At 40.1% G+C, this 23689-nt stretch overlaps 1 protein-coding gene across 2 annotated transcripts in view; it reads right to left on the bottom strand.

The window, feature by feature from the left end:
• Window positions 1–1471: 1471 nt before the first annotated feature.
• Window positions 1472–23689, bottom strand: part of LOC145350917 (uncharacterized) — a 37531-nt gene continuing 15313 nt past the window's right edge. For both annotated transcript variants that reach the window (XM_080200381.1, XM_080200383.1), the window contains 4 exons: window positions 21433–21591; window positions 21228–21343; window positions 14566–14671; window positions 1472–2151 (listed from right to left, as the gene is read on the bottom strand). In XM_080200381.1, the coding sequence (XP_080056507.1) occupies window positions 2101–2151; window positions 14566–14671; window positions 21228–21343; window positions 21433–21591 (432 nt within the window). In that variant the 3' untranslated portion in view covers window positions 1472–2100. The remainder of the gene's footprint in view (window positions 2152–14565; window positions 14672–21227; window positions 21344–21432; window positions 21592–23689) is intronic.

The following is a 23689-nucleotide window of genomic DNA, read 5'->3' as shown; positions in this document are numbered from 1 at the left end:
ACAATGTTGAATCATCATTAATCTCTAACTTGCAGGAACATTCTGAATGTCTTCATTAAACAGTTTTGGTAGTGCATGATATTGTGGCTAGTTACAAAGTATTAGAAAAATGAAAAGAACTATTCCCAATTTTTAAATGAAACACATTAACCGTAATATAACTGGAGAAAGGGGAGGTATGGTGATGATGTCACTAGCCTAGTAATGTTCTGGGGATTGGGTTTCAAATCCCACCACAGCAATCTGAATTCAATTAATTAATAAATCTGTAATTAAAAGCTTGTCTTAGTAAAGGTAACAATGAAACTATTGTCATTTGTTGTAAAAACCCATCTTTGGGTTACCCTATAGGGAAAGAAATCTGGTAAAAAGTCTGACAACACCAGGTTTTAGTCCAACCGATTTATTTGATAGTAAACTCACTAGCTTTCGAGGGGATTCCCTCTTCTTCAGGTGAAAGCAGAACTCTCCATTCACCTCAAGAAGAGGGAATCCCCTCAAAAGCTAGTGAGTTTACTATCAAATAAATCGGTTGGACTAAAACCTGGTGTTGTCAGGCTTTTTATGTGTTTACCCCAGTCCAACGCCGGCATATCCACATCGGGAAAGAAATCTGCCATACATACCTGGTCTAGCCTAGATATGACTCCAGAACAATGTGCGTGACTTTTAAACGCCCTGTGAAATGGCCATTCACTTGTTCCAAACCGGCACAGAAAACTGAGAAAGGAATGGAATCAGGGTCGAAATTCTGGAACTTCCTTCCTAACATACCTAGACCACATGGATTGCACAGTTCAAGAAGGTGACTTACCACACTACCTTCTTGAGGGATAGGAAACAAATGCTGACCTGGCCAGCAACACCCAAATCCCATGCAAAAATAAATAAATATATATTGTATTTTCCCCAAGCAGCATTTGACAGCATCTTACATGACTTAGATATTTTAATATACATGGAACAGTTATGAGTACTGACATCATAATTATGCTTTGAATAGTTGTACATTGGACACAATATCTGAAGAAAGAGAGAAGTGTTCATTACAGATTAAGAGCAGCAGGTATGCTCATCACTTGTTTGGATATGATTTATGTACATAATGTAGAAATTATTACAGAAAACCTATGATTTTCTTGTAAATGAGCTTTGAATTACAAATTGTATCAGAACTTCTGAAAGATCACAAAGTGTAGCTTTGACTTGAAATTCACAATCCAAATATATATGGGAGGAGAGAGAGGTAAATGTTATTCTAATTATATTACTTAATTGTAATTATTGGAAAATTAAATTTTTGTGCAATCATGACAATTACCAGGAGTAGATTATACTGTATAAATTTCAGTTTAACATTGGCTGTCAAATGGAAGTGTGGCAAGTTATTGGTGCTTTTAAAATGACACATTTTCCATTCCATAATGTTGGTAAATAAGTATTTATTTTAAGTAGTATATGTCACATATTACTGTAAAACCTGAACATTTTATAGTGTTATTGAAGTCTCCGTTGAGGTGAAAGTAACTTGGATAAACTTGGCAGTCAAAGGAAAGTGCCATCTTAAAATTAGTACTATATTTAACACTATCATGTTTTGAAAAATTAGTAGACAATTATTCATCCATAGAATGATAGGTAGTACAGTGTTATTGATAAAAATAGTAATTTATATTGGCAAATATAAAAGCCCCAATCATCACTAATGTGGCAGATACATGTATGCACCAAAACATCTCAATCTCTGGGCTGAAATTGTAAAATTGGCAACAGATTATTGCATTTTTCTAAAGATACTTTTCTCGTTCAGTTTTTGCAGCCCTCAGTGCTAAAATAAAGAACTATCTTCTGAAAGAATGACAGCTCACATTGGTCACTGTTGAAATTACAAATGACCTTTGATAAATAGGAAAGAGTTTATTTCTGTTACAACAAATCAAAAGCAATATATCTCAAAATGTTAAGGATAATTAAACTGATTTGAAAATACAGAAAATGGAAATACCAATTTACTTGCTGTATGTTTCTGTGTACTTGCTGTAAAAACTTCAAGTCAATGGAGGCTGCTTTGTCATTCATCAATTGTTTTACATACGAGTCTTACTTATTGGATCTCCTCTTCAATGTCTGAGATTTGCAGCTTTTACATTCCTAAAGAAAACCAGCAATGTATAAAATTATTTGTACCTTCAGTAGCAACTCTACGACCAACAAAACCTTTTTCATTGATTTTCAAAACATACAAATCACAAGCTTGTAATTATTTGTTGCCAATTTTCTATCCCTGAATGGTAAATTCCATTTCCCTTCTGGCCATTCTTTGTATGTAAGCCTGAAAAGCACCTCTGAGTAGTTTTTTGTTTTGTTGGGGCATCACAGCTGATCCTTCTCCTCCTTGCCCAACATATGCATTTTTCTATGAAGGCACTGGATAGTGACAGCAATTAACACTTTTCTCACTGTGCTATCTCTGTAATTCTGTCTGACATCTTTCATTTGTCTCTATCTCATTTTGCACTTTTTCCCAACCTCTTCATTTTTTTATCTTCAATATCTCTGTGTGACTCTTACATATATCTTAGATCTATATGCTCTACATCTATCTACCTCTTTTGTTTTTGAGACCCAAGGGCTCACTGTGAAGTAGAAAACCAAGTTAGTTGAAGGTGAGGGTAAGAGGATGCTGGTAAAGTATGACAGTATATGTGGCTCAGAGAGGAAATGGGTTGACACTCAAGCCAGGAAGAACTGGGTGAAAATGATTGTGGCCAGGTAGAAAGAATAGTCAAAATTTTCCCATTCAAATCACGAAAATGCAAGTTACAGGGCATCAGATGCAATCTTCCCAGAGGAGACCAATGCTTCCAGCAGTGCTGCCCAATTTGCAACATTGGATAGCCTGAGAATGTGGAGCAGTGAAGGGTAGTCAGCAGACCCATTGTACATGCTGAGTACTGCTAGATGAATGGAGGAGAGGGTGGCACAAGATGTAGGAACATATTGCTAGCCGGAGTTTTTTCAGAGACCAAGCATTAAGAGGGCTTTCATGTGAAAGATTTCTCTTAATTATGGCAGAACTAATACAAAAGACTCACAGAGACCATATTCTGGTTGAAGACATTCTCTTTACTGTCCAAGCTTGGTCCATGTTTGCGGGAAAGCAATTTGAGACAGCTGAAATTACTCTAACCTGCATCACTTTCAGTATTACAATTATACAATTTTCAAAAATCATTGCCTACCCTCTTTGCTCATCCCAGCTGGATGTGAGCCAATCATTATTAGAATGAATTATTTACCTTGGCCAATGACATTTTACTCTCTGACATCATCGGAATACATAGGTCTGTGGATTTTGAAAGTTCTTTCCCTCAGTTTTCTAGTATTCTCTAATTTTTCCTTAGGTCGTGTACTTTATGGCCTATTCATATTAAATTGTCTGGGACTACAGGATCATGTAGAGTCCATACTGATAAGAATTGTGCTCTGTGGCTGCATTGTTTTTAAAGAATGTGGTTCTTTCTACTTGATTTTTGAGTCTTTTAGTTAATTAATTAGCTCTGCCATAATTAAGAGAAATCTTTCAAGTCCCACCATGCCAAAGTGTGCTTTAAATACAGAATACAATATATTTTCAAAAATACATGTTTAAATTCTCTAACAGTAATTATATGTGTCTTTATATGTGTCTTTATAAAAAATGTATCTTTGTAAGATATTTCCAGGCACTCTAGTGATTTTGTTCTAAATTAAACTACTCTGATTTATTAATCTTTTTATTCTCAGGTTATTCTAAATTCCCTCTAGCAGCCAATTCCTCACACTTTGCATTATCTGATGGATCCGGCTTCAGGTGACAAGAAAACAATTGCAAGTATTTGTCTGTGGATGTCCCTGAGGATGGATGTCCATGAGGATTGCTTGTTTTGTCCTTTAAACTGACCACTGCATACACATCTTGTGATGCTCCGGCCTCCAATTTGAGTTTCTTCTCCTTTGGGTAGATGAGCTGCAGAAACAGCAGGGTCCTCTCTGCTGCCAACAAAATTCCATTGCCTGCCAAAAATGCAGCTAACTGCCTCCATAATTACCTTAATTGGCTTCCTGCTGCTGCTGGGAAGATTGCCATCACTGCTCTGAAGCCACCTCTAGTAAAAGTGTGACGGGGAAGGAACAAGCTGGCTTGATTCATATTTTGGCCTTTTTCCTTGCCTCTCTAACTTCAAATCAACCTCCAAGATGCTAGGAAAATTCCCCTCAAAGGATTGGATTGAAATATGCAGGAAATAGGTAGAGAGAGTTGCAGTTTAAAGGAGAATGATAGTTTGTGAGGTCTGAGGTGTGGAAGAGGACACTGAGTCCTGGATAAATAGGAGGAGGGAAACATGGAAGAATTTGATTCTGAAAACAGAGAAGGTTTAGTTGACACTTAGTCTTTGGGTAGTTAGTGAGGGAATGTGGAACTGAAAACATGGATCACTGAGGGTCTGTGGGCACAATGATTCAAATTAAGGTGTGGAAATATAGGTTTCCATTGGATAGGAACTGGGTTGGAGGAGTAGGGAACACGGAAGTGGGAAAAAGCAAGTTCTTAGTTCTCTGAAAGAAGTGATGAGGATTAGAAACACTTAGGAAAGAAAGCATAGACTGAATTAATACCGCAGCTTTCAAAACTGCAAGACATCCAAACTGCTTCACAGATAATTAATCAATTAAAGACTTTCCCTAAACACTGACCAGTTCAGGGACTGAGAAAAATTGTCTAGGTGACATGGATTTAATCTGAACCTGAGGGTACCAATGTACTTGTAAAAAGGGTAGTAAGATAGCAGGGATGAATTTAAACATGTCTGTCAAAGGATCAGAAAAGCCAATTTGCTGTAAATTAGAATTAATTAGGAAAGTGGCAGTAAGGATATTAAAGGATAACCGGAATTGTGCTTGCGCGCATGAAATTAGGAACCAAATAAATAAGAGCTGGAATCGGCTAATTGGAGCTTTCAGTCCACTCTGCTTTAATCCAGATCAGGATTTATCACTTATCAGGACAAGTCCACCTTCTCGAGTTCAGGAAGAGCAAACAATGTATCCACGACCTATGCAACTAATATGCCTCTTTTAAAACCCCGAGAGGCTCCAGCTCCAGGGATTTGTTCCTTCATCTCACTTATTTCTCCAATATTTCAGCTACGCTGATTTCTTTAAGCCCCTTATTCTCACTAGACCCTTTGTTTCCATTTTTAAAAAATTGTCTTCCGCTGGGAAGACAGAAGACAAACAAGTATCTGTTTAATGTCTCTGCCGTATTCTCTATTATAATTTTGCCAGTTCCAGCCTCTATTGGGTCTGCATTTACTTTAACTAATCTCTTCCTAGATACATGCTTATAGAAATATTTACAATCTGTTTTAATGTCTCTCACTAGTCTACGTTTATACTTTATTTCTTTCCTTATAAAATATTTAATCATTTGCTAAATTTGAGAATTCTCTCAATCCTATGGATCACTGCTCTTTTTGGCAACATTATTAACATCTTTGATCTAATATTATCCTTAATTCCTCATGTTAGTCTCAGTTGTACCACATTTTTGTGGAGTTTTTGTGCATTAACAGAATGTATATTTATTGCATATTATATATTAATTCTCCAAACATTGCTTGCTTTTTGTCATTTTTTTGATGTAGTATCCCAATCTACCATAGCCAGCCCGTCCTTCACATCTATGAAGTTTGCTTTGTTTAGCTTTAAGACCATAGTTTGGACTTAACTATATCACTTTCAAACTTGATATAAAATTCTATATTATGGTCTCTTTTCCTTAGAAACCCACTTTACTAGAAGATTATTAATGAACCCTTTTTTATTGCTGAATACTAAATCCAAAATAGTGTTACGAATGCAGGACTTTACTAGATGGTTATGTCTTCCCAACCTCCCTATTTCTTTATTAGTTTTAAACTCTGTTTACTTCCTTAAGTTATTCATCAGGATACTGGTCCCAGCTGACTTAAGTACCACTTGTCCCAAAAGAGCAGGCCTCTCTTTTCCCAGTACAATTGACAGTGGTCTACAAAATAAAACTCCAGGCTCCTACATTGCTTTTACAGCCATGCATTTAACCTTCTAATCTGTTTAGTCCTATGCCAATTTAAGTATGGTTTAGATAACAATCAAAGATTGTTACCTCTGAAGTTCTCCTTTTTAATTTGGACCCTAACTTCTCAAACTCTCTCAGAAGAACCTCATTCATTGATCTATGTTATTGCTTCTTAAGTGAAGGATGAAATCTGGATCATCCCTCTTTCCAAATCTTTCTTCAGCCATCAGGAGATATCTTTAGTCCTAGCATCAGACAAGCAACACAACCTTCAGGGCCCCTGGTTGTGGTGGTACAGAAAAATGTGGTTCCATTACTATGTTGTTCTATATCACAAACACCCTCTTTTTCACTCCTATCATTTGATAAGTGCTAGGGTTAGTTTGCTTATTCATCCTGAAATCATTGTTTTCATCCACACAAGTTTTAATTTATTCTTTCATTGGATGTGAGCATCAGTGGCCAAGCCAATACTTGTTGCCCATCTTTAATTGCCCTTTGAGAAAACAATGGTGGAGCAGTTTCTTGATCGGCTGCAGTGAATCTGGTATAGGTAAATCCATGATACTGTTAGGAAGGGAGTTCCAAGTTTTTAACTCAATGGCAGGGAAGGAAGAGTTCCAAATCAGGGTGGTGTGTGGCTTGGAAGTGAACATGTAGATGCTGGTGTTTCCATGCATCTGCTGCTGTCCTTCTAGTTTGGAAGATGCTGTCGAAGGAGCCTTGATGAGTTGCTATAGTGCATCTTGTATATGGTACACACAGCTGCCACTGTGTGACTGTGCTGGAGGAGGTAAATGTTTAAGATGGTAGCTTCGGTGTTGATCAATTGGGCTGCTTTCTCCTGGATGGTGTCAGGCTTTATGGGTGTTGTTGGAGCTGCATTCATCCAGGCAAGTGGAGAGTATTCGAACACACTACTAACTTCTGCTTTGTAGACCGTGGACAGGCTTTGGGTATCAAAAACTAAATTACTTGCTGCAGTTAAGTTTCTGGTCAATGATACCCCTCAGGAAGATGATGGTGGGGGATTCAATGATGATAATGCCATTGAATGTCAAGGAGATGGTTAGATTCTCCCTTATTGGAGATTGTCGTTGGCTGGCACTTGTGCGGTATGAATGTTACTTGCCATCTAAGCCTGGTCTTCCTAGGTATGGACATAGACTACTTCTGTATCTAAGAATTCGTGAAAAGTAGTGAACAATTTGCAATCATCATCAGCTGTCTCAACTTCTGGCCCAAATTTGAAGAGAAATTCACTGATAAAGCAGATGAAGATAGTTGGACCTAGGACACTACTCTGAGGAACTGCTGCAGCGATGTCCTGGAGCTCAGATGAAAGGCCTCTGACATCCACGATTTTTCTTTACACTGGGTAAGGCTCTAACCAAAGGAATATTTTCCCCTGATACCCATTGACTCAAGTTTTGCTATAGCTCTCTGGTGCCACACTCAGACAAATGCCATGGTATGGTGACACAGTGGTTAGCACTGCTGCCTCACAGTGCCAGGGCCTTGGGTTTGATTCCTGGCTTGGGTCACTGTCTGTGTGGAGTTTGCACATTCTCCCTGTGTCTGCGTGTGTCTCTTCTGGATGCTCCGGTTTCCTCCTACAGTCCAAAGATATGCAGCTTAGGTGGATTGGCCATGCTAAATTAGTGTCAGGAGGACTAGCTTGAGTAAGTGCATGTGAATGGAGATAGAGCCTGGGTAGGATTGTGGTTGGTGCCTCACTGGGCCAAATGGCCTCCTTCTGTACTGTAGGATTCTATGATTTTATGTCAAGCACAGTTACTGTCACCTCATCTTTTGAATTCAGCTCTTTTGTCCGTGTTTGAACTCAGGCCATAGTGAGATCAAGAACTAAATGGCCCCGGTGGATCACAAACTGAACATGAGTGAATAAGTCATTGTTGTGCAAGTGCCACTTAATATCATTGTTGATGACATTTAAGAACATAAGAAATAGGAGCAGGAGTAGGCCATCTAGCCCTTCGAGCCTGCCCCGCCATTCAATAAGATTTCCACCACTTTACTGATATTTGAGAGTAGACAGATGCAGTGATAATTGGCCAGATTAAATTTGTCCTGCTTTTCGCAATGTATCTTCTAGAAATTTTTTGAATGGTTGGGTAGATGCCAGTGTTATAGCTGTACTAGAGTTGCTTGATTAGGGACACATCTAATACTGAAGCACAAATCTTCAGCAATACTGCTGGGGTATTATCAGGACCCAATATCTTTGCCATATCCGGTGTCTTCAACCATTTCTTGATATTGGTAGAGCCTCCTCGTCCAGTTTGTTATTTAACTGTCCACCACCATTCATGACTGAACGTGGCAGGGCTGCAAAGCTTTGATCTGATCCATTGGTTATGTGATTGTTTAGGTCTGTCAATGCATTTTGCCTCTGTTGTTTAATGTAGCATCTCATTTTTAGGTATGCTGCTCCTTGCATGCTGTCCTGCATGCCTGAACCCAGGTTGATCCTATGGCTTGATGGTTATGGTAGAATAAGGGATATGCTTGCCCATAATGTTATAGATTGTGGTGGAATACAATTTTGCTGCCGCTGTGCCCATAACGCCTTACAGAAGCCCAGTTTTGACCTGTTAGATCTGTTTTGAATCTATTCCATTTAACACAGTGGTAATGCTAGACAGCCTAATGGACAGTGTCCTCAATGTGAGGATGGGACTTTGTCTCCACAAGGACTATGCATTTCTACCATATTGTCTTGGACAGATGCATCTGCAACAGCTAAATGGATGAGGGTTCCCTCACCATTTGCCACAGGGAGAAGTGATGGCCTAGAGGTATTATTGCTAGACTATTGATCAGAAACTCAGCTAATATTCTGAGGACCCAGGTTTAAATCCCGCCTTGCCAGATGGCAGAATTTGAATTCAATAAAAATATCTGGAATTAAGAATCGACTGATGACCATAAAACCATTGTCAATTGTCAGAAAAATCCATCTGATTCACTAATGTCCTTTTGGGAAGGAAATCTGCCATACTTACCCAGTCTGGCCGACATGTGACTCCAGAGCCATAGCTATATGGTTGACACTCAATTGCCCTCCAAGGGCAACAACGGATGGGCAGTAAATGCTGTAAGAAGTCTCACATCATCAGGTTAAAGTCCAACAGGTTTATTTGGCAGCACAAGCTTTCGGAGTCTTGCTCCTTCATCAGGTGAGTGAGGACTGTATATGTCCTGTTTACAAACAGGACATATACAGACACAAACTCAATTTACAAGATAATGTTTGGAATGCGAGTCTTTGCAGATAATCAAGTCTTAAAGGTGGAGACAACGTGACTGGAGAGAGGGCCAAGCACAAGTTAAAGAGATGTGTATTGTCTCCAGCCAGGACAGTTAGTGGGATTTTGCAAAGCTAGGCAAGTCGCAGGGGTTACAGATAATGTGACATGAACTAAAGATCTCAGTTGAGGCTGTTCAGATGTGTGCAGAATTTGGCTATTAGTTTCTGCTCAGCGATTCTGCATTATCATGTGTCATGATTGGAAAACGGCTAATGTTACGCCGTTGTTTAAGAAGGGTGGCAGGCAAAGGGCAGGGAATTATAGGCCGGTTAGTTTAACATCTGTTGTAGGTAAAATGTTAGAATCCGTCATCAAGGAGGAAATAGCGAGGCATCTTGAGGGGAATTGCTTGATAGAGCAGACGCAGCACGGTTTCGTTAAGGGGAAGTTGTGTCTGACAAATTTATTGGAGTTCTATGAGGATGTGTCTAGGGCGGTGGATAGAGGAGAGCCGATGGATGTGGTCTTTCTTGATTTTCAGAAGGCGTTTGACAAGGTACCTCACAAGAGGTTATTGCAGAAGGTAAGGGGGCATGGAGTTGGGGGTAGGGTGTTAGCGTGGATAGAGGATTGGCTGTCAAATAGGAGGCAGAGAGTGGGGGTCAATGGGTGCGATTCGGATTGGCGGATGGTGACTAGTGGACTGCCCCAGGGGTCGGTGCTGGGGCCTCAGCTATTTACCATTTATATAGATGATCTGGAGGAGGGAACCGAGTGTATGGTGTCGAAATTTGCTGATGACACCAAGATTGGTGGAACGGCAAATTGCGCGGAGGGTGTGGAGAGTCTGCAGAAGGATCTAGATAGGCTGGGCGAATGGGCCAGGAACTGGCAAATGGAATTTAATGTTGGCAAGTGCGAGGTGGTCCACTTTGGTAGGAAGAATGGTAGGAAGGACTATTCGGGGTCCTTGTGCATGAGTCGCAAAAACCCAGCCTGCAGGTGCAGCAGGTGGTCAGGAAGGCTAATGGGATGCTGGCCTTCATAGCGAGGGGGATTGAATATAAAAGTAGGGAGATCTTGCTGCAGCTGTATAGGGCATTGGTGAGGCTGCAGCTGGAGTACTGTGTGCAGTTTTGGTCGCCGCACTTACGCAAGAATATTTTGGCCTTGGAGGGAGTGCAGAGGAGGTTTACTAGGCTGATACCGGAGTTGAGGGGGTTGAGCTATGAGGAGAGGCTGAATAAACTAGGCTTGTACTCGTTAGAGTTTAGAAGAATGAGGGGAGATCTCATTGAGACATATAAGATGATGAATGGGATGGATAGGATAGAGGTGGAGAGACTCTTCCCGCTCAGAAAGGACAGTAGGACGAGGGGGCACAGCCTCAAGATAAAGGGGGGGTGCGGTTTAGAACGGAGTTGAGGAGGAGCTTCTTCACTCAAAGGATGGTGAATCTCTGGAATTCTCTGCCCGTTGAAGTGGTGGAGGCTGCCTCGCTAAATATTTTTAAGATGCGGGTTGATGGGTTTTTGATAAGCGAGGGGATTAAGGGTTATGGGGAGAGGGCGGGAATGTGGAACTGAGCCACGACAGATCAGCCATGATCTTATTGAATGGCGGGGCAGGCTCGAAGGGCTAGATGGCCTACTCCTGCTCCTATTTCTTATGTTCTTATGTTCTTATGAAGGCTGCCTTGGAGAGTGCTTATCCAAAAATGAGAGACTGAATGACCATGACTGCTGAAGTGTTCCGAACACAAGTCCTCACTCACCTGATGAAGAAGCAAGACTCCAAAAGCTTGTGCTGCCAAATAAATCTGTTGGACTTTAACCTGATGTTGTGAGACTTTTTACTGTACTTACCCCAGTCCTACACCGGCATCTTTACATCAATAAATGCTGGCCAGCAATGCCCATATCCAATGAATAAAAAAAAATCTAATGGATATATGGGCATAGTAGTCCTTTGCCCAGAGTGCATCTTCTGCCCTTGCTACCCTCAGCATGGAAAAATGCTGATTCATCAGATGAGGAGGGCAGTATATGGTAATCAGCAGGACATTTCCATGCCCATGTTTAACCTCACAAGTACCTCATATCTGTTGGTCAAATCAAGGGTTGAGGCTTTTCCATCTCTACATCTTGAATCCTCATACCTGCCTGACTCACAGTGGCACCCTCCTATTCTTGACCATTGATTACTGTTAAGCTTTACATAACCTAGGAGAATGCAAAGAATAAAATGGGGGAGCTAAACATGCTGGTACACAGAGAGGTATTTAGAGTAACGGAATCTTAGTTGAAATCAAATGATAATTGGGAAGTTATCTCACAGGGTTTTTGTATGGCTTAGGAATGACTGGAATGGAAGACCAGATGTGCAGCAGTATTTGTTATCAAAGGACTAGTTGCAATACTGGGAAATAAAGTATTGTGGAAGAACACAGGCAGATGAATGCCAAATCACAGAATTGTTATGGTGCAGTAGGAGGACATTTGGCCCATCATATCTGCACCAGTTCTCTGTATGGACATTATAATGTTGTGCCATTCTCCTGCCTTTTCCCCATAACTCTGCACATCATTTCTATTCAAGTAATCATCTAATGCGCTCTTGAATAATTCCATTGAACCAGATTTCCAAGCAATGTATTCCAGACCTGAACTGCTCACTGTTAAAAAGCTTTTTCTTTTGCTTCTTTTGCAAATCACTTCAACTCTGTCTCTCATTCTCGATTCTTTTACAAGCAGGAGCAGTTTCTCCATATTTACTCCATCTAGGCCCCTCATGACTTTGAACATCTCTACCAAATCTCTTCTTAGCCTTCGCCTCCCAAGGAGAACAATCCCAACTTCTTTAATTTTTCCTCATAATTTAAGTTTGTCAACTCTGGAACCATTTTTATAAACCTCTTCTGCACTTGTTCACATGCTTCCTAAAATGTGGCACTCAGATCTGTGCACAATATTCCAGCTGAGATCCAACTCGTGTCTTGTATAAGTTCAACGAAACTCCTTGTGCTTGAACTCTAAGCCCCTAGGATACTGTATACTTTATTAACCTCTCTACACCTATCCTGCTGCCTTCAACGACTTTTGTACGTATATACCAGGTCTCTCTGCTCTTGAACACTCTTTATAGTTGTAGCCCTTATTTTATATTGTCTGTCCATGTTCTTCCTATCAAAATAATTCACCTCATACTTCTCTGCATTGAACTTCAATTGTCACTTATCTGTCCGCTCCACCAACTTATCTATATCCTTTTGAAGTTCTACACTCTCCTCACAGCTTACAATGCTTCCAAGTTTTTGTATCATCCTCAAACTTTGAAATTATCGTCTGTATGCTAAGATCTAGATCATTAATATATAAGAGGAAAAATAAGGGTTCCAATACAGACCCCTGCGGAAATTGCAAACCTTTAAAAAATATCCATTAACCATTACTCGCTTTTTCCTATTACTCAACCAATTTTGTATCCAAGTTACTGCTACCCCTTTTATTCCATGAGCTACAACTTTTCTCACAAGTCTGCTGTGAAACACTGTATCGAATGCCTTTTGGAAGTCCATTATGCCACATCAACAACATTACCCTATTCAACCCCCTATGTTACCTCTTCAAAAAACTCCGGCAAATTAATTAAACACTATTTTCTCTTAAAATAAATGTTAAGTAGTAAGCCTATGGGACTTTATCTTTCCCAAATTGACTGGCGTGCACAATACAGACATTCTGCTTGGAAGATGGAATATTGAGGACTTTCTTTTCAATCAATACATCAAGGAACCCACAAGAATAATTGTAATATTGGATTTAGTTCTAACAAATGAGGAGGAAATAGTAAGCTTCTATTGTATATAGCAGACCTCCGTGGCCTAAACCTGACACCACCCGCCCCCCCCAATGTTACCGTGTGGCCCCGCTGCCGATCACGAGCCCCCCCTCTCTCTCCTGGCCAGACCAATCAACACCCCCAGCCTCCAACTGACTGCAACTGCAGAGTGGCAGCAATGCCCCCCTCCACCACCAATTGTAACTGCAGAGTGTGCAGCAGTTCCCCACACCCCCAGTAGGCTCTGCCCCCTGGGCTTTGCCAGGGTGCCTGGTGGGCAGTGCCAGGGTACCAAGCTGGCATTGCCAATGGGCACCCCCACTTTGCCCCCAGTCTCCCGAGGGTGGCCTAAGTGGCCTATGGTTTAACTGGCAAGGCCATCACATCTGGTCCCCATTGATGGGGGATCATACGTAATCCTCGCTGGAGAGAACCTGCCCCTGGCAAGGCCACACAGGCAAGTGAGCTCAGACAATATTGTATTAGACTTGCTAGTTCTATTTAAATTACATTTAAATTCTATCTACATAGTTTATTCAGTCTTGTGCCAGATATCTGGTATCAGTAAAATCGCAAGAAGCGAGAAATCGTGCGTGATTTTGTGGCTGTCCTGCAATCTTACCGGCTCACCCCACCCATCGACCAGCGGGGTGCAATGGTAAGATCTCTCCCAAGATTTCTTAATGATACAGATGGCCATATCTAAACTCATAACCATTACAAAAATAACATTCTTCCACCTGCCCCATTCTATAGATAAACAAAATTTTAATAAAAATATCATTATCTATTTCAACTTTTACCTTAAAATGAACATTTTTAAGAGAAGGGATACAATTTTTATAACATAGTAAGGGAGTGCAAACTGATAAAGCTGTGGATACTGTTGGTTTGGTACTGAAGGGCTAATTTTGAAGAAATCAGGAATTTCAGATGTGGACTTTGATATTTATTGGGATATCATGCTAATATAAGAACCAGAATAGCTTGAGAGTTTTTTGTGGAAGCAGAACAGATGGAAAGAATGGTGATATTATTTAGGATACTTTGGCCACATGAAGAAAAAATTGTCAAATATGTTGCCAGAAGTTACAAAGAAAAGAGTGTGTACCCTAAGAGAACATTCAATAATAGCATTAAAATTTAATATGGAAGAGTAATTGGCCAGCACAAGATTAAAGTTTTGTCTTTTCAGGGAGGGCAGAGTGGAAAGAAGATGTTCGGTTAATTTTGCAGTCTCAAATCCTTCAAATCCAGCAAAAATGATAAATGGTTGAATGAAATTATATCAATAGGGACAAAACTTATCTTTCAAATTAAATTGATAATATCCTGAATATTTACAACATTTACCTGTTTCAGAGACTTTTGCAACGTTAATTCTCTCTGAAGTCTATTGATTTCTTCCGATAACCGCATTACTTCCTGTTTCAGTTCATGTAACTGTTGCTGTCGTTCCCTTTTTGGATTAGGAAAACAAATGTACAGTAAATTCCAAAACTAAAATGCCACAATTTATTTCATAAAGCACATAATAATCCATCTGAAAGTAACCTAAACGTAAATGAAACTCTTGAGCTCAGGAAATAACACAATTTCTCCACAAAATATTCAATCTTTATTGTGCAGTTTTTCTGTCTCTCTGACATATTTTCAATCTACTTTTCATTATAAAAACACATAGGAATAGACTAAAACATGTTCAAGCAATAATGCAATTAAGGCAGGTAACTATAGGCCGGTTAGCTTAACTTCTGTAGAAGGGAAAATGCTTGAATCTATCATCAAGGAACAAATAGCAAGACATCTAGATATAAATTGTCCCATTGGTAAGACGCAGCATGGGTTCATGAAGGGCAGGTCATGTTTGACTAATTTGGTGGAATTCTTTGAGAACATTACATATGCGGTGGACAATGGGGAACCTGTGGATGTGGTGTATCTGGGTTTCCAGAAAGCATTTGACAAGGTGCCACACCAAAGACTGCTACATAAGATAAAGGTGCACAGTGTTACAGGAAATGTATTATCATGGATAGAGGATTGGTTAACTAACAGAAAGCAAAGGGTGGGGTTAAATGAGTGTTTTTCTGGTTGGCGATCAGTGACTAGTGGTGTGCCTTGGGGTCAGTGTTGGGACCGCAATTGTTTACAATTTACATAGACGATTTGGAGTTGGGGACCAAGTGTAGTGTACCAAAACTTGCAGATGATACTAAGATAGGTGGAAGAGCAAAGTGTATAGAGGACACTGAAAGTCTGCAAAGGGATATAGATAATCTAAGTGAGTGGTCAAGCATCTGGCAGATGGAGTACAATGTTGGTAAATGTGGGGTCATTTACCAACACACTGGTAAATAGACTATTATTTAAATAGTAAAAAATTGCAGGATGCTGCTGTGTAGAGGGACCTGGGTGTCCTTGTGCAGGAATCTCAAGGAATTGGTCTGCAGGTACAGCAGGTAATTAAGAAGGCAAATGGAATTTTGTCCTTTATTGCTAGGGGGATGGGGTTTAAAAACAGCGAGGTTATGTTGCAGCTGTAAAAGGTACTGGTGAGGCCACACCTGGAGTACTGTGTACAGTTTTGGTCTCCTTACTTGAGAAAGGATATACTGGCACTGGAGGGGATGCAGAGGAGATTCACTAGGTTGATTCCAGAATTGAGAGGATTGGCTTATGAGGAGAGACTGAATGGACTGGGGTTATACTCATTGGAATTCAGAAGAATGCGAAAGATCTTATAGAAACATAAGATTATGAAGGGAATAGATAAAATAGAAGCAGGGAAGTTGTTTCCACTGGCAGGTGAAACTAGAACTAGGGGGCATAGCCTCAAAATAAGGGGAAGCAGATTTAGAACTGAGTTCAGGAGGTACTTCTTCACACAAAGGGTTGTGATTCTGTGGAATTCCCTGCCCAGTGAAGCAGTTCAGGCTACCTCATTGAATGTTTTTAAGGCAAGAATAGATAAATTTATGAACAGTAAAGGAATTAAGGTTTATGGCGAACGGGTGGGTAAGTGGAGCTGAATCCACAAAAAGATCAGCCATGATCTTATTGAATGGCGGAGCAGGTTCGAGGGTCTAGATGGCCTACTCTTGCTCCTAGTTCTTATGTTCTTATTTGTCATTTTCTGGTATTGTTCAGTTAAAACAGATTGGATATGATTATTACAGTTTTGTTTACTTGGCTTTCTTCTCACTCGCTGCTTTTGTTCTGTTGGTTCTTAATTGACATGCTGTTTGCATATCTGCATTTCTTTACTGTCTGCTTTCTCGCTCAGACTTTTCTGACCACTTTTTTTTGTTTGATACTGCTGTTCACCACTAAGCCTTTGTTCAAACATGGATAAAATAGCTGAATTCTATGGGTGAGATTAGAATCACTGTCCTCGACAGCGAGACACTACTTGATTGAATGTGGTATCCAATACTCCTAATGGAATCAGGGGGAGCTCTTCACTGGTTGGAGTCATACCTAACACAAAGGTAAATATTAGTGGTTATTGGAAGCCAATCACCTCAGTCCCAAGACACCAATGCAGGAGTTATTCAGTTAATGGGAGTCATTGAATTTCTCTCCAATCTAAAAACCGAAGTGAAGATGCTCAAAAAGGATTGCACGCTTTATAACTGCTCAGTACAGAAGCAGTTTGTAGCCATATGAAGGAAGACCTGAATAATATTCAGGCTTCAGCTGATAAGTAACAACTAACATTTGTGCCACACAAGTGCCAGGTAATGATCATCTCCAACAAGGAAGAATTTAACCATCTCCCTTTGCCATTCACTGGCATTATCATTGTTGAATACCCCACTATCAACATTCTAGGAGTAATCATTGACCAGAAACTTAGCTGGAGCAGACAATAATGAGACAACAAGGACAGGTGATGGGCTGGAAATTCTGCAATGAGTAACTTTCCTCCTGATTCTCCAAACTCTGTCCAACATGTACAAGGCACAAATCAGAAGTGTGATTAAATATTCTCCATTTGCCTGGATGAGTGCACTTTCAAGAACATTCAAGCAGCTCAACATTATCCAAGACAAAGCAGCCTGATTGATTGGCACCCCTATGCATGATATAAAACATTCACTCCCTTCAACACTGGCAGTGTGTTGCATTTGTATGATGTACTGCAACAACATAACACGGCTCCTTTGGCAGCTTCTCCAATTTTATAACCTGTACCTCCTAGGATAAGGAAAGCAGACATATGGGAATGCCACCACCTGCAAGTTGCCTTCCAAGTCACACAACTTGGAATTAAATTGCCATTCCTTCACTGTTGCTGGAAATTCCTCCCTGATGCCACTTTGGGTGTACTTAAATCAAGTAATGTCTCAAGTCAAAAAGGCACCATTACCTTCTCATAAGCAATTAAGAATGAGAAATAAATGCTCAACTTAGCAATGATGCTGGCATTCCAAGATGGATAACAAAAGGAAAGTAAACAGGTGATCAATCATGTAATTTTCATATGCAATTAATATATGCCTTCCTCAGGATTCACATGATTGGAAGTATTGATCGCAGCCCTTTATTAGACTCCAAACCACCCTTGCGGATCTTAGGAGCCAATCAGTTTATTTTTTGAAGGAGGTTGCAATTTTAAAGGAGGTATAAGAAGAAATGGCCTGAAGTGTCTGTGCATTATTCTTTGAGACTAATAGGACAGAATAACAAAACAGAGAATTGAAGGAAAAAGTTGAAGAAGAAAAATAATACAGAGACATGGGGCAAGATTGAGGGAGAAGGATTAACTGAACTGCTCTTTAAAAGAGCTGACAAAACATCAATGAGTTGAATGGACCCTTTCAGTGCTGTACTATTCTGATTCTATAGGTGTGCTATCACACAAACATTAGACAACCAACATGTGCCACAACAGTGTAGAGGAAAACAAGTTTAGTTTTACTATTCATTTCCTAATTTCTGCCATGAAAAGAGTTTCCGAATATAAGTAGAGGGTAGCATAGGGACGAAGAGAAAATGGGGAGTTCCCACTGGAGTGTAACAATGCACCCTCTAGCAGTTGAAAAAATGTTTCATTAGCTGCAGACTAATGCAAAAGGTGCAACAAGGTACATAGTTTTAAGAAACAAGGTGAACTTCTCTTCAGTAGAATATAAATATAACCTGAAATGTCAGGAAAATGAAAAGAAATTGCTAATCCCCAAAAATGGATATGGGGACCCGTGGCATGCCATTAACACAGGTCCGTTTATTATGCTGCAGGTATAATAATTTGTGCTGCTCACTAGTTTACATGACTGATTGCAGCTGACACTACCTGTACTGTTCAGTGGCAGCATACGTAAAAAAGGAGACTGTTATTATAAATGGCTGGCGCTACTTCAAGGCAACCTTTGTTTCTTAAAGCAGACGTACATTGTAGCTGCAAGAAGTCAGAGTCTTTTGAAAATGGAATCCCTCTGAAAATTTGTGCAATGGCTGAACACCAAGTGTGCACCAAGATTTGCAGTCACTGCATTGGAGATTTTGGTGGAAGAGGTGGGAACTGGAGAGAAGCTATGTGTGCACATGAGGCAGTGGGAACAAGTATCATTGGTCAATCACAGCTCCTCCAAGAAAATGGACACGCTATAGGAAGGGTTTTAACAATCTCACATGAATGCTTAAGATCTATGAATTCGTCAAAAAATGGCACTACCCAGCACTGCACCACTAACCTCATCCGCTGCTCAGTTCACTAATGCCCCACGCATCTTCCAACAACTCTATCAATTAATATCCAACTCTGAAATTAAATGTTTACCTTATCTTACATTACCCAGTACTGTTGCAAGCCTCACACCCACAATGCCCAGTTCACAAATGCTAGCAGATATTCAACCATGATAGCCACTTCAACCAAACACATCACACATCTGACATACTTCCTTCTAGTGATCAATAGTGTATGATGTCTCGTATATAATGCATTCCTAACTCTCCTCTCATCTCAGTTCTCCCTCATTCCTCAATGTCATCTGAATTGGAAGAGGCAGAGGGCATAAGTGCACACACTTACCTTCTCCCCTCGCTTCACGTTTGTCCTGTACTTCAGGTATCTAAGAACTGGAAACTGCTCATTCAGTGGAGGAACAAGAAAGCATATGTGAACTGATACTGTCACTGGATTTCACACTCACAGCCATTTGTTTAGAGGCTGAGATTGTGTATATTTTAGAGGTTAAGTTGGAATAAGAACTTACCCATGGTGAGACAGCAGGCACAAGTAACAGGAACCAGGTGGATGTGTATAGCCATATTCTTATTGCATGGGAAAGCCTGCTAGAAATTCTCCACTCAATAAAAGGAGCACGGGGGAATTCTGCTAAAGCTTGACATAGAACTTTGTTTGGAACTTGGACCTCCGTCCTTTCCAACATGCAATAGTGGACACTTGCACCAGCACACCTGTAAAACTAACCATAATGCAGGTTCTGCAGCAGGCCATACAAATATTAATATCCATTCAGCAGAGTACCACAGGACTCCACCAGACTGGTCCAGGCAGCAGAAGCATTACTTGTGAATGGTGATCGGTTGTTATATGTTACTTTAGGCAGCATGGCTCTCGTTGTTGGCCTGTTACGCATATCTGAATGGATTGCAGGCAGGAGTTTTAAACCACGCCATCAGTGGATCAGCCTTGACGCTCAATAGCCAACCTCTGATTCGCCGTGATGTTTCAAATCCAGGTGACTCAGAAAACTGTACAAAAGAAAAGTATGACTCTTGTCAAGATAACAGGTATTCACCTAAATAATGCCTGTGGTCATAAATCAGCTCAGCATTCATGGAGCAAAATCCCTTTGCTTCATGGAAATGGCTGAGATGATATGAGATACGTATAAGGCAATGTTAGTGCAGACAATGGCACCCTTCCCTATGGGATTGTTTGAAATCTGGGCAAATCCTTATGCTCGTTCTGCTTGCTTGTGTTTGTATGGAGAGCCTAATGACTTCTCTTATAAAGAAGTATACAGCAAACTAATGTCCTTTTCTCCAGCAATTTTCTCCTGCAACAGCCTGACTCTTTTAGTGAAGTGAAGACATCTTTAGCAATAGTCCTCGCAGAAGTTAAATGAAGACAACTGCTTCCTAAAGATTCTCATGTATATGGCCTCCAAAACACTTCTTCCATTTTTCCCTCTCCCCAGCACCTTGACCTGCCCTGCTCTGTGTGGATTCCACGCATTCTCCCAGCAAACTCAATTTTAAGAGGAAACCTACCAGGTCACTCATGTCTGAAAGCAACTTGTTTCAGTGCTAGCTATTAAATCAACAGAGCAGTACAATAGCACCAACCAGCCCACACATACAGACTAATTAAACTTGAACCCAAGTGTAGGAAAGCTCTGAAAATGTGTGTACTTTACCAGGAACCAGAAGTAATCCAGCAACTAATTTCTAAATACTTCATGAGCTCTTAAGCAGTGTTGTTGGAGGTATCGTTCATGCCATTTGACATGTTCAGCTGTCCGAGGTTAAACCAGAGTAAAGACATTTGAAAATGACAGCACTGTTGTCAAATCAACATGGTATATGATGGACATCATTATCTGCCTACTTTGGACTGTGCAAGATGGTGTACGCTGCGCTCCCCATCAAAGGTGTGCACATGCATTTGGAATTGAATTAATTCACTATGTCACATGAAAGAGAGTCATTCAGAATAGGGAGGGATCTAACTGGATAATGATCCTGCTGGATCAATCGTGGACGTGTTACAGTTGGCTTGCTGTCCCCACAAGGGAATGGCACTCTTGGGAAGGTAAGAAAATGAATCAGAATACAAAGTATGAGCAAAGGCAGCATCACACCCAATAGTAATGTCTCCAATTTCATTAGCTTGCTCCCATTTACAGCCTAACCTCACATATAAGGAATAATCCCTTAGGCCAGATACTAGACGATTGCTGGTACCGTGTAAAAATACAATCCAGCATGAGTCACTACCTTCAAAAGAGGGAGAAAAAGCTTGCAGGGAAAAAATATACCAAGATTTTCCTTGTAAAATTTCTGCAATTTGTTGCTTCAGCTTGCTGATCTTCTCATCTCTGTAACTGATTTCTGAAGTGTTTTCTCTTAGCATTGTGGTTAATTTTTCCTCATGCTGTATTAAGCAAAAGAAAAACACAGTAAGGTTTGGAAAGGATGGATCCCACCAACACTTATGAAATGCTACTATAAAAACATACCAACCATCTTTTTGAGGTGCTCAGTTTTTTCTTCAAACTCCTTTCTACTTTCATTAAGTAACTCTAACGTTTCTGCTGTTAATGTTTCTGCTTGTTTTAACTTCTGTTCTGTCTGTTCATGGCTTTGGTGTTCTCCTTTAACCAACTGACTGCACTCAGACATCTGTGGAAAATGTTAACAGAGATACAAATTTGTTTTATTCTATTCTCATACTTTCTCTTTACCAGTCTTATTTTCTTTTTCACTACTGCTCACAACTTCTTGTATTTGGCCTGGTTCTCAACTGGAGAGTTCACCAAGCATGCATTAGTTCCTTTTCCTTCCCCTCTTGTTGGGATACGCCTGACAAGCACCTGAAACTTCTATTCCTTATAGATCATCCATTGTTTTGTATTGTTTTTCTTGTCAAACTTAGGTTCCATTATATCTTGGCTAGATCCCCTCTCATCTCATTGATTAGCACTCTTCCAATTTAGAAGCTGTACTTTAGATTCTTTGTTGCTTTTCTCCATTACTAATCCAAATGTTATGATACAGTGATCACTCTTACCCAAGCGCTATCCCACAAACACTTGGTTCACTTGGTCCACCTCATTCCTCAACACCAGATACAGCAATGCATCCTTCCTCATTAGAATGGGAACATACTGTTCAGTAGTTCTCTACATTTCACACATTCTTCTCGTCTTTTCCTTTTACTCTAACATTATCCTAATCAATGTTTGAGGAATTAAAGACACCAATCCTGCCCCTATCCCATAATATCACACTTTAAAGTTGTTAATTTCTGATTTATCTGCAGATTTGTTCCTCCATCTCTCTCTCACACTACTCGGAAATCTATAGGATATCCCCAATTGTGTCATCATAACCCATTTGCTTCTCAACTCTAACCAAAAGCATTCTGTCTATGCCACTTCAAGGAAATCCTCTCTTTCTACCTCTGCAATGCCACCTCACCTCCCTTTTTTCTTCTCTATTTCTCTTTGAACACTTTGTATCTATGAATTTTCAGTCACATTTCTGTTGTTGTCACAACATCATATTCCCACATAGCTATTTATGCATGTTGCTCACCAACCTTAGCAGACTTTGCGCATTCCAAAGCCTGTCTTTGTATTCCTCATAGTCCTTCTTAATCTATTCCTATCTAATATGGAATCACTTCCTTCTCTAATACAATCCAACAGTCACTCCTTTATGTACCTTGTCCCTCTTTTCACCTTCTATAATCTAGTATCCATCTCCATACCAATTCAGTTTAAAGTTCTCCCAGGCATGCTAATGAACTTCTCCATGAGGACATTGGTCACAGTTCTGTTTGGGTTCAACCTGTCTCTTTTGAACAGGTTCTTTCTGCCTGAGAAATGGCACCAAGGCCCCATAATTTGAAACCCTTACTCTTGCACCTTGCGTCTAGCTATACATTTTGATCCTTCCTGTCTTCCTGTTTCTGTTCTCACTGGCACATGGCACAGGGAATAATCCAGAGATCACATACTACCTTTGCGATCCTCCTTTTTAACTTCCTTCTTAGCTGCTGTAACTCTGACCTTAGAATCTTAACATCTGTCTCTCTATAACGTTGGTACAAATGTGGCTCACTCCCTTCCCCCTGCAGAATACTCTGCACACTTTCAATTTCTTTCTTATTTAGTTCAGTACGTTGTTGTCTATTTTTCATTTGCTCTTTTTGTTTATGAAATTCCCTCCATTGCTGTTTTGCCCATTTACAAATTTTATCCAGCTCCTCATCAGATTCACTTTATTCTCCCTCAATTTGCAATTTGAGTTTCTAAAGTTGTTGTTAACTAGAAATAGTAGAAGCTCAGCAATAATCCCTGAGGCACTCCACTTTCTACTTCTCCTCACCTGGTCTCATTCTGTAACAAGACATTCTGTTTTCTATTCTTTGCTATTGTTTTAAATATCCCTAAACAATTCTCACACATTCAAATTTAAATAGCAGCCAATTGTGAGGACATTTCAAAAGTTTTCTGGAAGTTTAGGTGTGCCATGTTGTAAAATTTTCAAAATCACACTTAAACCAGCAATTCCTCAAAGAATACAGGAATCTGAGTTAATGGTTTGCTTACAACAGTGGTAATACTGGTGCCACATGACGATAAAGATCAAGGGTGGAATTTAATGCACAAGATGCAGGTCCCACCAGTGAATCCAGAAGGTGGAACTGTCGCTCACATTGGGAAATGCTGACCATCAATGATTCAGCAATGGCTAACCAATCAGACATGCAGAG

This window comes from Carcharhinus amblyrhynchos, chromosome 12 (genome assembly GCF_965287045.1).
Source record: "Carcharhinus amblyrhynchos chromosome 12, sCarAmb.v2.hapA, whole genome shotgun sequence".
Lineage (NCBI taxonomy): Eukaryota > Metazoa > Chordata > Chondrichthyes > Carcharhiniformes > Carcharhinidae > Carcharhinus > Carcharhinus amblyrhynchos.
Note: the sequence above shows the minus strand (reverse complement) of the source record. Positions and strands in the feature narration are given on the sequence as shown.